Source organism: Nerophis lumbriciformis, linkage group LG09, assembly GCF_033978685.3.
Source record: "Nerophis lumbriciformis linkage group LG09, RoL_Nlum_v2.1, whole genome shotgun sequence".
Lineage (NCBI taxonomy): Eukaryota > Metazoa > Chordata > Actinopteri > Syngnathiformes > Syngnathidae > Nerophis > Nerophis lumbriciformis.
The window spans coordinates 13,099,305-13,112,532 of record NC_084556.2 but is presented as its reverse complement, the minus strand read 5'-3'; the positions used below and the strand labels follow the sequence as shown (position 1 = coordinate 13,112,532).

At 38.2% G+C, this 13,228-nt stretch overlaps 1 protein-coding gene across 4 annotated transcripts; it reads left to right on the top strand.

Annotated features, from left to right (window-relative positions):
* The first annotated feature begins 231 nt into the window (after positions 1-231).
* Positions 232-12,703, top strand: LOC133607687 (NEDD4 family-interacting protein 1-like). Of its 4 annotated transcripts, none has more exons than XM_061962553.1 (8): positions 232-428; positions 2,644-2,731; positions 6,459-6,577; positions 6,821-6,877; positions 7,175-7,262; positions 9,270-9,394; positions 9,542-9,608; positions 12,077-12,703. In XM_061962553.1, exons 1-8 carry the CDS (start codon positions 399-401, stop codon positions 12,178-12,180), a joined length of 678 nt encoding a protein of 225 aa, XP_061818537.1. In that variant the 5' UTR covers positions 232-398; the 3' UTR covers positions 12,181-12,703. The 4 variants fall into 4 exon arrangements, with proteins under 4 accessions (XP_061818537.1, XP_061818536.1, XP_061818539.1 ...); XM_061962552.1 differs by having other exon boundaries at positions 6,459-6,589; XM_061962555.2 differs by lacking the exon at positions 6,821-6,877.
* Positions 12,704-13,228: the final 525 nt, after the last annotated feature.

Genomic DNA, 13,228 nt, shown 5'->3' with positions numbered 1-13,228 from the left:
TTAAAAGAGTCAAGTACAAGATAAAAGTAACGTGTATCCGGTTTTATTCCAAAATAAAATCATATGTATGCTGTGAAAGCCTAATTTTCCCTGACAAATAAATGACTAATCAATATAGTTAATACAATCTGATACATGTGTGTATAGAACTGTGGCAACTTGTTTGAATGGGTAATGTAATCCTGGAAAAACGTTATTCCGCTGTCGTACCTAAACCGGAAGTGGCGCACTTTCGCTTCCGCCACCTTGACTACACGCAGCGCACGTAAAAAGCAGGGTTTTTTTTGTGGCGAGGATTGACTTGACAGTTTCCACTGTTATATAATTTTCTTCAAGCTGGTCCTGAGCGTTGTGTCACTTCTTTATTGTTGCTTCTTCTGAAAGCCGTTCAGATCGGAATGGCTGAGCCGAGCGCCAGATATCAGCAGGTATTGTTTATATTTGTCCACACCTATAATCATGGCCACCTGACGCTAAGTAGTACTTAACATTGGACGCAGTTACGACGGTGTCCACTAGTTTGTTTGTTCAACGCCAATTAACTTGCGTAGAAGCTAAATTGCCAAACTCATATGTGCTAAAACGACCCCAAATTAGACGTTAGTCCCAAATATCAGCAATTTCATGTATTTACACCGTTGTTGTAACGTCTGGACGTGGCAGCCAATGTTAGCATGCTAACTTCCTCGCTAGCTTCAGCGAACCTAACTCCCACGAACATTTCGCCTTAGGTTGTGAAAGTATTTAGTGTTGCTATGTAAAATGTTCGTGGAATGGCGAGCTGGCTAACCTGTTTTTTTTTTTTTTTTAAATAAATGTGTCGATAACTGCTCGTCAAGATGTGGAGTAGCTAAACTAGCCTAGCATGTCCCTGTTTGCTAACATACACTATGGCTGGCATAATGAAGCCATATTAGCTGAGGTTCTTTGCACACAACCCTAATAATGGTCACTTTAGGTTGTTTCAATCCAAGAGGTGTGACTTCCAGACGTCAAAAATCGTGTACGTGGTGTTAAAATGCACCGGATCGTATGGTTCACACATTATGTTCAAGTTGGCCATTTCTGACCACTAAAGCAGGAAGTTAGTGCAACGTTCCTTGTTCGATTAGTCATGTCTGCGTTAATTATTATTTTTTTAAATATTATTTTTATTTTTAAAACCTTTATATATAATATTCAAACATTCAAATAAATAATAATAATCAAAACAAGTACAGAAACAGTACAAAACAGCGCCAGGGGGTTGTAAACTCAATAAAGCAACTAAAGACTATACAAATAGACTTAAACTTCCCTTTTATTGTCATTCAAACTTGAACTTTACAGTACAGATAAGAACGAAATTTCGTTGCACTAGCTCATGGTAGTGCAGGATAAAAAAGCAATAAGGTGCAAATATAAATAAATAGATTACTGTACAGATAAATATATTGCACTTTTCCATATGCATCCGTGTTTATGGATGTATGTTCTATTGTCTTTATATTGCAGCGAGTTAATCAATTTTTTGGGGGAATTGATGGGATTATTTTAATGCGTTCAAGAGTTTTACGGCCTGAGGGAAGAAGCTGTTACAGAACCTGGAGGTTCTGCTACGGAGGCTGCGGAACCTCTTTCTAAATGGGACCCATTCACTCCCTGCTTGGCACTCCGCATCAAGGGTTGGAATTGAGGGTTAAATTACCAAAATGATTCCCGAGCACGGCCACCGCTGCTGCTCACTGCACCCCTCACCTCCCAGGGGGTGAACAAGGGGATGGGTCAAATGCAGAGAATAATTTAACCACACCTAGTGTGTGTGTGTGTGACAATCAGTGGTACTTAAAGAAGAATGCAAAATGTGTAAAGCCATAGGCTCACACACGTTACGTAAATAATCCAAATTTGGAGCACAGCATCATAGTTTTCACAGCTTTTTGATTGTTAGAGGGAGAAAGCGTTTTAAAAGGAAAGTTCTAATTCTTTTTTTAAGGGCACAAAAATTGAGAAACTTACATTTATGAATATAAAACTTAGCCAATCGTACAATGAGGTTGCAAAGGTAAAATTCCTTTAAAAAAATGTTTTTGATGCTGTTTAAAACCAAAAAGCACATCTTTAAAACAAAGCACACATTTGTCATGAATATTGTCCAGGATGAATGGACAGATGCCCTGCCATAGTGATTGAGTGCTTTCACAAGTCCAAAACAGGTGGTAAACAGTCTCTGGATGCATGTTACGTAAGGTGCAGGTAACATCAATGTCCTTCTTGTATCTAACCATCAGTCTTTACAGGGTAATAACCATGAAAGATTTTAAAATAAATCTCTTTGACTTTGTTCATAAGTAAATACCTGTTAGGAAGAGACCATGTTTTGACCCAGCAGATGTCATTCACAACATTATTCCAGAGCGCAATTACATAGGAGACTGACACACAATCAATGTTATTTTTCTGATTAAAACAAAAGTTTCCCTACAGGAGTGTCAAGTGGATCATTCACAATTGTAACAGCAGAAAGAGGAAATGAGTAAGCCCTGCGCAACATAACAACACCTGATGGAATGGCAAATACAGTGGCAAATTGTTTGGGAGTCACAGGGACCTTAAAACGATTGAGACATTCTTGGTAATTAAGCATTTAATTGTTTTTCTCAGCTTCCCAATGTGAATGATGCTGATGGGACTCCACAGGTAGCTGCTGACGCCCCACCTCCATACAGCAGCATCACAGAGGACAATGCTGGTAAGCCCGCTAGAAATGTTGCTCCTTTCAAAGGCATCCTATTACAATTTTTAATCTTCCCTTTTTTCCGAGCTATAAAGTGCGTATGTAAGCTGTACCCACCACATTTTAAACGAAATTAATATTTTTACATATATGGGCCGCACCGGACTGTAAGCCGCAGATATATACCGGTACGAAATATTTTGTAAATATTTATTTACATACCTTAATTGCTTCCCAACAGTGCCTGTCACACGGCAGTAAAACGGCTAATAAATCAAAACAGAAATCATCGTCATTGAGCCGCTATCTGCGGAAGCTAGCTCCCCAATCAGTGAAACCAGGGGTGTCAAACTCATTTTAGCTCAGGGGCCGCATGGAGGAAAATCTGTGCACACGCGGGCCGGACTATTAAAATCATGGCATTAAAACTAAAAAATAAAGACAACTTCAGATTGTTTTCTTTGTCTTACTTTGGCCAAAAATGGACTAAACACATTCTGAAACTATTACAATAAAAAATACCGGCAGCGGTAAAGTTTAGATCCATGAAGGAAAGAAGAAAGTGAATGAATGTTTATAACTGAATACATTTACATATGAATAAAAATGTGTTTTCTTTTGTATTATTTTTTTTAGTGAATTAAGTAACGTTTATGACAACCTTTTTCCAAACCACTATATAGAATGTGAGGTATAACAGGATAATGCATACATTTATCATTTGTTTTCAAAACGGTTACAAAAAAGTGGGACCTCAAAACTTTACTGTGGGACCCCATTTTTATGACTTGATGGGGTCCCTGGAACCCCATTTGGAAAATTCCTTGCGCCAACACTGATGATTGGTGTGTGCAAAACAGCAGCAGGCAGCTGTGGCCTGCGGACTGTTTCTAATACTAATCAAATACCATCCCGGGGGCCACAGATAATTAATTTGGCCCGCGGGCCTTGACTTTGACACCCCTGAGTTAAAAAGACTCAATAACTCCTCTGTGACGCTTTGGTGAATTTACGAAACTGACACAAGATCTAATGCATGAAACTGTTTAAGTATGAATTGTTTTAGATATATTGTAAAACTTACAAACATTGCTTGGAGTGATGAATAAAGAATCCTTTCAAGCAGAAACTCTATGGACAGTTATACTTGCGGTTCAAGGCATGGAACAAATTACATTTTCAACTCGCAGTGAGTGGTCTCATCCAAAAGTTGGCACCATAGCGCAAACGATAACACTTCTTTTCAGTGTCTCTGTCCGTGTTATATGAAAACAATTTTTTTAGTACAAAACATTATGGCCGTTAGCAATGAAAAATCCATAAATTAGCCGCACTGCTTCATTAGCCGCAGGGTTTTAAAGCATGGAGGAGAAAGTAGTGGCTCATTGTCTGGAAAATATGGTACATTTAAAGGGAACTGCACTATTTTTGGAATTTTGCCTACCATTCAAGTGAGGGAAGAGTGGATGGTGAGATCAATAGGCGGATCGGTGCAGCGTCTGTAGTGATGTGGACACTGTATCGGGCCATCGTGGTGAAGAAGGAGCTAAGCCGAAAGACACAGCTCTTAATTTAACAGTCGCTGTACATCCCTATCCTCACCTATGGTCATGAGCTTTGGGCTATGACCGAAAGGACAAGATCCCGGGTTCAAACGGCCGAAATGGGTTTCCTCCGTCGGGCAACGGGGCTCTTCCTTATAGATAGGGTGAGAAGCTCTGTCATTCGGGAGGAGCGCAGAGTAAAGCCGCTGCTTCTCCACATCGATAGAAGCCAGATGAGATGGTTCGGGAATCTGGTCAGAATGCCTCCCTGGGGAGGTGTTTAGGGCACGTCCGACCGGTAAGATGAAAACGGAGAAGAAGCAGGACACGGTGGAGAGACTGTCTCCCAGCTGGCCCGGGAACGCCTCGGGATCCCCCGGGAAGAGCTGGGCAAAGTAGCTGGGGAACGGGAAAACTGGGCTTCACTCTTTAGGCTGCTGCCCCAGCGACACGACTTGGAAGCGGAAAAAGATGGATGGATGGAAGTTTTATTTTTTATCTGGAAATTTTAAGGTTGCATAAAAAATGTTTTGAAAATAGAATAAGAATAGTAATGTATAATCTTCAGTCTTCTTTAAAAAAAGGCTTAAGCTATGCTCAAATCCTCAGTTAATAACAAAAACACAAAATAACTAAATATAAAATAAAGTTCCTGGTTTAAGAGGACATTTTAAACATCAGCAACAACTTGAAAATAATTTACCTTTTAAACGGGAATTAACTTTTTTTGGTATTTTGCCCATCATTTACAATAATTATGAAAGGCATGACGACAGAGATATTTATTTATGTTTTGAGTGCATTCTAAATATTGAATAAACGCGCTGATTTCTACTAACTGCAGACTTTGAGAGGCGACAAAATAATAAATCATCACTTACTGTACAATGTCTGCTGTCATAACGATGCAGGCTGATAGAATCTTATTATAGTCACGTTTGACTCCTAATCCTCATGAAGAAAAAAGAGGGATGGAACCAAGTGTCTTTTCATGTCGTTCTCTCCATTTCCTGGTCTAAATTTACTGTCAAAGTGTACAAACTTGTCGGAATACGTCCTCGTTCTTCTACTATCCAGGTGAGAGGCATGCTTTATGATCCACAATAAACTTTCACAAGCAAAAGAAGCGAGGAAGCAGCTGACCACTCGATGATGATCACTAGCGTGTGTGCCAACACACGCTAGTGATCACGGCGCCGCTAAAGTTTGTCTGCGTTAGCGCTTATAATAACAATATTACTAATATTTGGTCAATATTCAAGTCACAAAATGTAAATGGAATATTGTTGGTGCTTTTTGGATGTTTTTTATTGGGCTTTATTTATTTATTGGGCTGTAAGTGGACTAGAATGCATTAAGAAAAAAATACATCCGTCGTCATGTCTTTCATAAAGATTGTGAACGATAGTCAAAAATCCCCCAAAAGAGTGCAGTTCCCCATTTAAAAATAGTGGGGTTTTTAGCTCAACATTTTTAGAAGACCCTAGTTACCTCAAAAGCAGGATGCTGTGTGGCAGATGACAAATATTGCCACTGCAGCTAAACACGCTTTCAGTTTGGGTATACATTTGTGGTGGCAGTCCTCCTTGTGCTAAGTAGTTGTGCCTGAGAAGCTCATTAATAGTTAATTATTTGTGGCAGCTTTCATATGGTTGCAACTGGAAACATATCTATTTCCTCAAAGTTTGTATTTTGGCAGAATTTTTTTTCCCCCATCGTTTTGAAGTGCATCCATCTCACTCGAGTTGTTCATTTGATAGAATCACGTAAAGTGCCACACTACCGTTATGAACGTGTGTTGCCCCGAGTGATGCCGTGTTCTCGAGGCTTAAGTCAAATGGATCTGATCGCTGGCAATACTGCTGATTATTTTTACATTAAGGCTTTTTCAAACATTTCTTATTCACTTTAGAGTAACAGTGAAAATTAGATTAGATTAAATTAGATTTTCTCAATTATTCAAAATGATCATTGTCAATTGCTTACTATTTTGTCCATACAGACAATTGTAAGCCTTTGACTACATATAAATACTACCTGCAGTAGGACATGGGCAATAAATGTGTTTTAAGTTGCAATAAAAAGTAATTCCAAAACATTAAATTACCGGTAGATTGCTGATATCTGCAGAAACCCTGTGAAAATTAATTACCAATATTTTTTTTAAATGTTTCCATATTTTATTGTCTATATTTCAGCCTACTTTGACTTCAAAGAAGACGGGAGTTTCCCCAAGCCTCCGTCCTACAACGTGGCGACCACGCTACCTTCCTACGACGAGGCGGAGAGGAGCAAAACTGAGACAACCGTTCCCTTGGTAACTGGAAGAGTGAGTCTCTCACTGTCCTTTTAGAGTTCCTGTTCTGCTTCAACACAGGAAGTGTTAAGAACGCACTCAGCTTATGTTGAAACCGAACCAAACTCAAAAGTGCGAGTACATTTAGTAGAAGTACTCATGTGTGGCCTCTAGTGGCGAGTGTTGTGATTGTGGGGGTGGCAGGGCGTCGTTTTCATCGCTTGGTGTTGTGTTTCTCTGTTGCCTGGCGCTCGGCCGCCACAGCCTCAGCACAGGGAACGTCTGGAGACTTTTGACGATGTAATTCGCAGTTCGCTGGAGGTAACTTGGAAGAATGTGTGTATGAGATGAGTATTTTGGCTCTAGCTTTGGTGTGTGTGCCTCCATATCTCATTATATTGATACAAACTGTGTGTATATGTGTGTGCTTTCTATCTAGAGACAGATATGCTTTGCTAGTTGTCAGGCTTGTAGACATTGTGATGACCATTACACGTTTGCTGTGTTGCTTTTGTGTGTGTGTGTGTTTTGTTGTACTTTTATGCAAGTTAGGATTACGGTCTTATAGGATCATGTGTGTATGTTTAATTAGTTTTTTTCCCACTTGTTTTATGGCAGGATGAAGACTTTGTGGCCAGGGATGATTTTGAAGATGCAGATCAACTGAGGATAGGGAATGATGGCATCTTCATGCTCACCTTCTTCAGTAAGTCCAGAATGACTTCACAATACTTCAAGCCTTGCATAAAAATAAAACAATAATAAGCAAACATCTCATCCTTTCATCCAGACCAATTTTAAAAGAGATGATGCCTGTTGGCAACACTGTTAGTTCACTAAAATGTTATTATAACACATACAAAACATCTAAAATAATGCTAATGGTTTAGTTTTTTATTATATAGTAAGTAGAGGAGTAAAGCTGACAAAACAATGTTTATTAATTAGGGATGTTTTGATCAATATTTTTTACCTTATATCCCCATCTGATTTTTTTGACATAAGATCCGATCCGATTTTGAGTCCCAATCTGATACTTTGACAATAGATCATAGAATTGAAAATGTTTCATAGTGTGTAACAAAAGTAAACACATTTGTATAAAACATATCTTATTACATTTGGAACTTGCTGGTTTTGTTGTACAGTAGGGGGATTCATATGGCCCCATTCGTTGCTGTTTATCTGACACTGACACATATGTGATGAATTGGGGGTGTGCACTATCCACTTTAGCCGCCAGGTGGCGGTTTGATTGATTGATTGATTGAGACTTTTATTAGTAGATTGCACAGTACAGTACATATTCCGTACAATTGACCACTAAATGGTAACACCCGAATAAGTTTTTCAACTTGTTTAAGTCGGGGTCCACGTTAATCAATTCATGGTAAGGTAGGGTGTTAAATGTCTTAAAATGTGTTTTGTGGCAATTCCAACTTTGACCACAGCGTCCATTGCTATGTAGTGGCACTTTTCATAGTTGTCAGCTGCCTTAACGCCAGTGTGCAGTGCATGAAAATGTTTGCATGGTTATGGTCATATGAAGAAAAAATATTTTTTTTTCTCCATCCATCCATTTTCTACCGCTTGTCCTTTTTGTGGTCGCGGGGGGTGCCCCTGCTCTACTGTCTTTAAGAGTAACAGTAATTCAGTACAGTGTGAGCCATTTCCAAATATTAGCTTTGTTGTCTACAGTGGCAAAGATGAAGTGCGTACATTCTCTTTCTTCCCAGTATAGAAGAAAAAAGTATTGCGTCTTGTTTTTCGGGTGAAAAATCTAAACTGTCTCCATTTTAAAGACTCTAGTTCTGATAGGATGCCCTTTGTGCTTTTCCACCTGCCTCTCTTTCACATGCAACTGTGATTGGCTATTTTCTCCCACCCACCTACAGACAAAATAAAAATATGATTGGATTTCGTCTTTGTCAATCCTATCACTGACTAAATTGTCAATTTCGTCATTGTTTTAGTCAACGTGCTTTTGTTTTCATTCGTTATGTCCTAATTTCGTCAAGGGAAAATAGGTCGTTGACGATAACAGACGAAAATTTTTAGTCAACAAAATTAACACTGATTTCTATTAATAAATATATAAAAAGTACTATGACCAGACAGTTGCAGATAAACTTTTATTTGTAAATGTGTACCTCTATTTCCCCAAAATTGTTTTATTTTCATTTGACATATTTTGTTTTAAAAATTACAGCTTTATTCTCTTAAAATTCTTAGTTCATTCATGTAATTACAATGATCGTCTTATATAGTGTAAACCTATTTTCCTCTACCCTCCTCGCTATATCTACTACACAAAATGACGACATTTTCTCTTAAAATCCAAAACCTCATCCTCAAGTTGTATAACTTTTTCCTCAGAAAATTAAGTTTTTATTCTAATGAAATTCCAACATTACTCTCAAATGTGCGACTTTCTCTCTTCAAATGAAAATATTACTCTTAATAATTTGCTGTTATTTATATATGTTGCTTTATTCTCTCATAATTACTATTTTTATCAGTAATATAACTTTGATTTATGTAATTTTCCAAATGCGTTCTATTGAAATTACCACTTTTATTTTGATATTTCAACATAAAATCTGACTTTTCTTCGTCTATCTTACTATTTTCTGTCCATCTTCAGTCCTCCTCCAGATGATGTTACTTTTTTACATGTCTGATGTATTCGTGCTTATTGTGTTTTTTTGTTCAGTGGCATTCCTGTTCAACTGGATCGGTTTCTTCCTGTCCTTCTGCTTGACCACTTCAGCGGCCGGCCGCTACGGGGCCATATCTGGCTTTGGTCTCTCCCTTATCAAATGGGTCCTCATTGTCCGGGTACGTACACACACACACATGCTTTAAATGTGGTTTCATATATGTTGCTTCTGTAGTGGTTGGTTTCTTTGTTACATCTTGCACACATCTTTTTGAATGCTCCTCCATATTTGTTCTAACCCTCCATTCCACCTCTTGTGTTTGTAGTTCTCCACATACTTTCCTGGTTACTTTGATGGTCAGTACTGGCTGTGGTGGGTGTTCCTAGTGTTGGGTAAGTAGCTATATTGTATTGTATTATAAAACTGAACACTATTCATTAGTTATATAAGTCCCTGAAACATTTCTGGGTTGAGTGTAGTATCACATTTTAAAACATTTTTTTTTTTTAAAGTTTCATAAATATATTAAACAAAAACTTTTGTAAAAAAAAAAAAAAAAAATTATGAAAAAACTTTTTTGAAGCTAAACGTCCAACCATCTATGTTCTACCACTGGGAAACTACTGTTGTGCTATGATAAATACACAATGCAATACACAATACACAAGTCTGTTGATTAAACCTAAACCCCACTGGTATAGAGCATTCTAATTAATTTAATATTTTGAACAAAACACAAAGTATGAAAAATGTTGGAAAAATGTAAGACATAATCATAATAAAAGTATTTTTTATTTTGAATTCTTATTTTTACATTTTTAGTGTTAATGCTTCCTCACATCAATTGCAGCTCAAAGACAATCCATACACCAATTAATAAGGACTGTTTGCAACATTTACTCATATGCCTAGAGGGTGCCAACTTTCCAATGTATTTTACACAGTATATCCCGCTCTCTCACGGCTTCTCGTACGTAATGACGTACGGTAATTACAAATACATGCAACACATGCATGCGTAGGAGCTTTAAGTGTTGTTGGCTAATAATAGCAATTTGGATAGCTAGCGTTAGCTGTCATTGAATGTATATTCTATCATAACAACAACATGACTGCAAATTGTTTGTTGCTTCTCTTGAACTGCTTTTGTATGTGTGCACGCGCTCCCTGCGCGAATACGGTAAAAAAGTGTATTCAGAAGACTTCGACAAACTTTATTGATCCACAAGGGAAGTTGAAAAATATAGACAATTGTCCAACAAACGTGTTCTGTTATACCACTAATGGTAACATAAGCTAGCTGGTGGTGTTCTTTTTAGATTTTATGCTTTGAAAAATGTAACTGTGAGCAAGTTGCAAACAGCATTTTAAAGGCCTACTGAAATGCGATTTTCTTATTTAAACGGGGATAGCGGGTCCATTCTATGTGTCATACTTGATCATTTCGCGATATTGCCATATTTTTGCTGAAAGGATTTAGTAGAGAACATCGACGATAAAGTTCGCAACTTTTGGTCGCTGATAAAAAAGCCTTGCCTCTACCGGAAGTAGCAGACGATATGCGCGTGACGTCACAGGTTGCAGAGCTCCTCACATCTGCACATTGTTTACAATCATGGCTACCAGCAGCGAGAGCGATTCGGACCGAGAAAGCGACGATTTCCCCATTAATTTGAGCGAGGATGAAAGATTCGTGGATGAGGAAAGTGAGAGTGAAGGACTGGAGGGCAGTTGGAGCGATTCAGATAGGGAAGATGCTGTGAGAGGCAGGTGGGACCTGATATTCAGCTGGGAATGACTAAAACAGTAAATAAACACAAGACATATATATACTCTATTAGCCACAACACAACCAGGCTTATATTTAATATGCCACAAATGAATCCCGCATAACAAACACCTCCCCCCTCCCGTCCATATAACCCGCCAATACAACTCAAGCACCTGCACAACATACTCAATCCCACAGCCCAAAGTACCGTTCACCTCCCCAAAGTTCATACAGTACATATATTTCCCCAAAGTCCCCGAAGTTACGTACGTGACATGCACATAGCGGCACGCACGTACGGGCAAGCGATCAAATGTTTGGAAGCCGCAGCTGCATGCGTACTCACGGTACCGTGTCTGCGTATGCAACTCAAAGTCCTCCTGGTAAGAGTCTCTGTTGTCCCAGTTCTCCACAGGCCAATGGTAAAGCTTGACTGTCATCTTTCGGGAATGTAAACAATGAAACACCGGCCGTGATTGTGTTGCTGAAGTCGGCTGCAATACACCGCTTCCCTCCTACAGCTTTCTTCTTTGCTGTCTCCATTGTTCATTGAACAAATTGCAAAAGATTCACCAACACAGATGTCCAGAATACTGTGGAATTTTGCGATGAAAACAGACGACTTAATAGCTGGCCACCATGCTGTCCCAAAAATGTCCTCTACAATCCGAGACGTCACGCGCTGACGTCATCATACCGAGACGTTTTCAGCAGGATATTTTGCGCGAAATTTAAAATTGCACTTTAGTAAGCTAACCCGGCCGTATTAGCATGTGTTGCAATGTTAAGATTTCATCATTGAAATATAAACTATCAGACTGCGTGCGTGGTCGGTAGTAGTGGGTTTCAGTAGGCCTTTAAAATCACAATGTCATGAAAAATATATTTTTTACTTGAATGCATGTCATTTATTTGCTCAAAAATTTAAAGTAAAAGTAAAACAGCGCTTGCGATCAATACAAATTGCATGTTTAATCTGCAGTTAAACATGATTAATATGATACTTTAAAAAAATATATCACATGCCATTAATAGCAGCCCTACTTTTTAAGATATTAAAAAAAAAATCCTCTTCTGTTTTATTTTCAGGCTTCTTGCTTTTCCTCAGAGGTTTCATCAACTACACCAGAATTCGCAAGCTGGCGGACACCTTTAGCACGATGCCCCGTACCCGAGTCCTTTTCATCTACTGACCTTAGACACAAAAAATATAAAAATCATTCCTCTGCTTGACACGATGAGGATGCTTAATCTTTGTCCTCTTTTTTTGTTGTAAAAGCTATGAAACAATCCTTGTTAGTGTTGACTTGTAAAAGTGCTTATTGCTGATTTATGAAGTGAAGTTTTCTGCCTTATTTACTGTGGCATGCACTGCTCCATGCCACCAGAGGGCAGTGTTGTTTGTAAAATGTCTGGTCAGATCATTTGTATTGGCCCACATAATAATAAAAAAAAATGATACATAGCTTTTAACCTCTTTTAATTAGCATGGTTTTGGTTGATCAGGTTGTATAATGAGCTGGTGTTGCTGCAAGTGTTTGTTGCTTTTTATTGTACTGTACACAACTAAAGGAGCAGCACTGCATTAGGGAGGTTAAACCTATAAAAACTAATTAAATCAAAAGAATGTATGTCTTGTTAGCAATCAATGACATTATTGAAATGATGCTGTTTGACCACAAGTTTGCTTTGGTAATTAAAGTGGGGTAAAGTGTTTTTGTGTGTGTGTGTTAATTCTAAGAGTGTGTTTTGCCTCTTAGTGTGTTTTTTGTGATGTCACTGCAGAAGGGGGCCAGTGATGGTAAAGAAGAAAAGTTTGATGATAACCATAGAACCAGAAATTAAACATCCTGCCTTCCTGTTTTCTCGCCGTGATGCGACTTGTCAGGCGTCTTCATCAGATGAGTAGTTTTATTTTACTTCCATTTAGCTATATTATATATGGGCTAATTCCTTACGCTAGCTGAATGTCGAAATTCTACCCACTGCTCCACTGGCCAATGAGGAAGATATCATTGAGCCTCAAATGTTTGCCTTGCAGCAAGTCATTGCACAATTGTGTGACATTACAAGGACCTATTTACTTGTTCTAAGTTATTAAATTAAATACATTTTGAACTTATTTATTTTTGGGATTCATATTTTTAATTCAACAGTTGTAAATGTTTTGGTTGGTTAATGAAATATCTTACATTGTTTCAAAGAAGGAATTGTATTTCATTAAGAAAAAATTAACATATA